Source organism: Notechis scutatus, chromosome Z (genome assembly GCF_049901735.1).
Source record: "Notechis scutatus isolate UNSWTSFEM ecotype Mainland chromosome Z, rNotScu1.2, whole genome shotgun sequence".
Classification (NCBI taxonomy): Eukaryota; Metazoa; Chordata; class Lepidosauria; order Squamata; family Elapidae; genus Notechis; species Notechis scutatus.
Window position 1 is genome coordinate 127246068 of NC_142025.1, and position 4282 is coordinate 127250349.

At 37.4% G+C, this 4282-nt stretch overlaps 1 protein-coding gene across 1 annotated transcript; it reads left to right on the top strand.

Annotated features, from left to right (window-relative positions):
- Positions 1 to 3559, top strand: LOC148129256 (vomeronasal type-2 receptor 26-like). The gene is made up of 3 exons (XM_087948273.1): positions 1 to 66; positions 1560 to 1686; positions 2577 to 3559. Exons 2-3 carry the CDS (start codon positions 1668 to 1670, stop codon positions 3485 to 3487), a joined length of 930 nt encoding a protein of 309 aa, XP_087804399.1. The 5' UTR covers positions 1 to 66; positions 1560 to 1667; the 3' UTR covers positions 3488 to 3559.
- Positions 3560 to 4282: the final 723 nt, after the last annotated feature.

Here is a 4282-nt window from a genome sequence, read left to right on the forward strand (position 1 = left end):
CCTAACTCTTTCTCTTCACTCAACATTCATGGAAACTCCATTGTATGGCCTATAAGGTTTAACCAGGTACATATTTTGCACAGATTGGGGAAAGGTTTAAACTACATTCTGAATATACAAAAATGTGACATTTTCTTCTATTAAAGCAGTATAGACTTATTCGGGTATTGTATTTACATTGTGAATTGGGATATGCTCCATAGTTCAGTATGCAAATAAATGATATTATGACACCTTCTGAATAAGTTCAGAAGAAGATGCTGCTTTCTCCTCAAAATTGGCCAACATTCTAAAGGACCCAACTGTATAGACTAGAAAATTTAACCAGATATTTGCTCTATTTTGCATATATATTTTAATTTACATACCAAATACAGTTCATTCTTGACTTACTATTGGGTCTGGAATTTTGGTAGTAAATCCTTGTATTCCTAAGAAAAAGCACCATACAAACAGATTTGATTGAATGACATTTTACAATGGAAGTAAAGCATGTTGATGAAATATTAAAGCAAGTCATGTGGTTGTTAAGCAAATACAAGACATCCAACAGGCATATTTTATTAGAAATCTACATGAGACTTTAGAAACTAGTGGAAAAAGAATACCAAAATTTTGGTCATGTGACCATAGGATGCTGCAACTGGCTGTAGGAGGGCCAAAAATACAATCTGTGACTGTAGAGGGGGGCAGATATAATAACTTTGAGCACAGTCATAAGCAGGGGTGCTATTCTACCGGTTCAGACTGATTTAGGGAAACTGGTAGTTCTGGTGTTCATTTGGCTCCACCCACCCCTGTCCTTTTTCTGTGTTTATTTTCTTGCTTTTGAGCACAGCTGATCATCAGTTGTTCTACTCACTAGGGCTGCAGCAGAAGGACTTTTCTAAATATTGGGTGCATGCGCAAAACGCATACTCACTGAACCGGTTGGGCACACTTGGGTCATAAGTAGCTTTTTAAAAGTCCATCATAAGTTAAAATTGTCATTAAGTGACTGGTTTTAGGTCAAAGACTTCCTGTAATCCTGGCAATGACCTACTGTTTCTACTATAACTTCAATAGCCCTCTTCAGAAATGGAAGTCATCTTTTGATTGAAATTGCTCTAAGGTGTGATATGTAATTACAAGGCTTATTGAGAACTGGAATAGCTAAGTAAAAACTCCAAGATTTAGGATAGGTTGGTAAAAAGTATCCTGGAGGACAATAGTAAAATACTTCCATTCTATTGTCAAGGAGCTGAGCTTTGTTATTAAGAAGAATGTGGCTATTGCCTTTGATAAGTGACAACATATGGTTTAATTGAACCCAATCTCCTGTCTGTTTCATACAATTCATTGCTTAGTAGATATATTACATTACATTCAAGATGTAAAAAAGCTTGTAAATGCTTGCCATGATATCTAAGCATTATGTTGACAGTGATCAACATAGTCATCTGAAAATGTATCATTCTGGGGTAATGCATACAGAATATCTGTGTCTGAGTAAAACCAATGCCCCTGAGCATGCCAAAACTACCAAACTGACATTTCTTTTTTAAATCCCCTTTATTCAGAAAAGACCACATTCCCTGTGTAATGACCATTGTCACCCTGGTTCTAGTAAGGCCAAAATAGAAGGAAAGCCATTTTGCTGCTATAAGTGTTATAAATGTCCAGAAGGGATGATTACAAGTCAGAAAGGTAAGGTTTCTTCTTCAGATTATAAAAATTAACCTTTCCATGAAAACCTGTGTAGAATAAATTCAGTATTTATGTACCACTGTATACTTTAATGTGCTGTCAGAGATAATTCAAGGATACTGGGATGAGTTTAAAAAAGGAAGATATTTTATCTCCCCCTAATTACCTTCCCAGGAAAAATGAACCTTAACATCTCAGCCTTAAGACACCTAGCCAATTAATGTTGATAAAAACCAGACAAATGCTAAGAGGAAAACAAGTAAAACAGTAGGCCTAGAAAGATTCTATATTTATGAAATAATGTCTACTTGTTCTCTGAAAACTAGCATTATCTATATATTTCTGCCCTAATTTTCTCTTTAGAGGCCTGATGTTCATCTTCATCAAATGAAAAACTCTTCTGCTCTATCCAATCACATGTATTGCCATAAATATGCATCTCCTCTATTTACAGATTAGCCAGGCTAACTACAGTTCTGTAACTAAATAATGAAATTGTGCTCTGGGAGTTCACTTTTAAGTGAACTCTTAGGACTTAGCACTTACTGTACATATCACTTTATAGTGCTTTATAGCCCCTCTAAGCAGTTTACAAAATCAGCATATTGCTCCCAGCAATGTGGGTCCCCATTTTACCAACCTCTAAAGGATTGAAGGCTGAGTCAATCTTGAGCCAGTAGGAATTGAAGTGCTGGAAGTTGGCAGAATTAGCTGAAATACTACATTCTAACCACTGTGCCAGCATGGCACCTTTAAGGAATCTTCAAGATGAATAACCTTCAACCCCTCAGAATCTACTTTTCTGTTATTTTGAAAATGATAATACAATATCTTCTATATTGTAATAATAAGAATGTGTTCATTCATCTGTTCATCATTCATTTCTACAGATATGGATGATTGTTCGTCATGCCCAGAAGGACAGTATCCAAACAACAACCATGACTCGTGTCTTCCAAAACATACAGTTTACTTGTCTTATGAAGACACATTAGGTATCAGTTTGGCCATTACAGCAATTGTCTTTGCTTGCATTGCCACTGTGGTGCTTGGGATCTTCATCAAATACCAGGACACTCCCATAGTCAAGGCCAACAATCGGAATATCACCTACCTTCTTCTCATCTCCCTTGTGCTCTCATTCCTTTGCAGTTTATTATTCATTGGAAAACCTGAACAAGTAACCTGTTTTTTGCGACAAACTGCTTTTGGGATTGTCTTCTCAGTAGCCATTTCTTGTATATTGGCCAAAACCATCATTGTGATTTTAGTTTTCATGGCTTCAGTACCAGGATCCAAGATGAGGCAATGGCTCGGGAAACCATTAGATAATTACATTGTTTTTTCTTGTTCCCTCATTCAAATCACTATTTGTGCTATATGGCTTGTAACCTCACCCCCATACCCAGATGCTGATATGAACTTAGTGGCAGATGAAATCATCCTTGGATGTAATGAAGGCTCTACTGTCATGTTTTACTCTGTCTTGCTGTACCTGTTTTTCCTTGCCATTGTTGATTTCTGTGTGGCTTTCCAAGCACGGCATTTACCAGACAGTTTTAATGAGACCAAGTTTATCTTCTTCAGCCTGTTATGTTTTTGCAGTGTCTGGTTATCCTTTATTCCAACATATCTGAGTACCAAGGGGAAATATATGGTGGCTGTGGAGATCTTTTCTATATTATCTTCCAGTGCAGGGTTACTGGGCTGCATCTTTCTCCCCAAATGCTTTGTTATTCTATTAAGGCCTGATCTGAATACTAAAAAACAGTTAATGAGAGGCAAGAAAGAAGGAATATAATTCATCATATATTCACTGAAGATTATTCAGAAACTTAGAACTAGTGCATAATGAAGCCATCGTAACCCATGGGGATCCTCTTATTTTTCTGAGTGCTTTAGCAACATATCTGTTGCTAATGTTGTTGAAATTTGTCTCCAGTGCATAAGTTCAACATATCTGTTGCTAATGTTGTTGAAATTTGTCTCCAGTGCATAAGTTCTCAGTGTACACACAAGCAACAAGTGATGGTCATAATCATAAATTACCAAAATCATAAATCATAAATATAACACTCAGTGATATCATAGGATACTAAAACAGTCAATATAAATCATGAGATACAGCAAGTTATAGTCATAAGAATCTAAGGAAATACATAATAGGACAGATGAGAAAGATAATAAGTAACATAGCCATAGGAAATGATGAGCTTGTGGGGCACTGAATTATCCCCATGTAAAGTTATCAGTGCAACTTGTTCCATCCCTACCTAGCTGACCCAAATCAGCAGTGCCCAATGAGTGGCATTGATCCTGCCATGCCCACCCAGCCACACCTACCTAGTCACAGCAACCCAGCTGTGACCACACAGCTCTGCCTACCCAGACATGCCCATCTGGCCCCTGTGAGCCATGATAATCTTACATGCAAATGGCCCTTTGAGGAGAACCATAATGCTGATGTGGCCCTCAATGAAATTGAGCTTGACACCCCTGTCCTACAGCATCATCTTGAGGGAAGAAGTTGAAACAGTTTATGTCCAGGATGTAAGCGGTCTGTAGATAGTTTCATAGCCTTCTTTCTGGCTTGTGC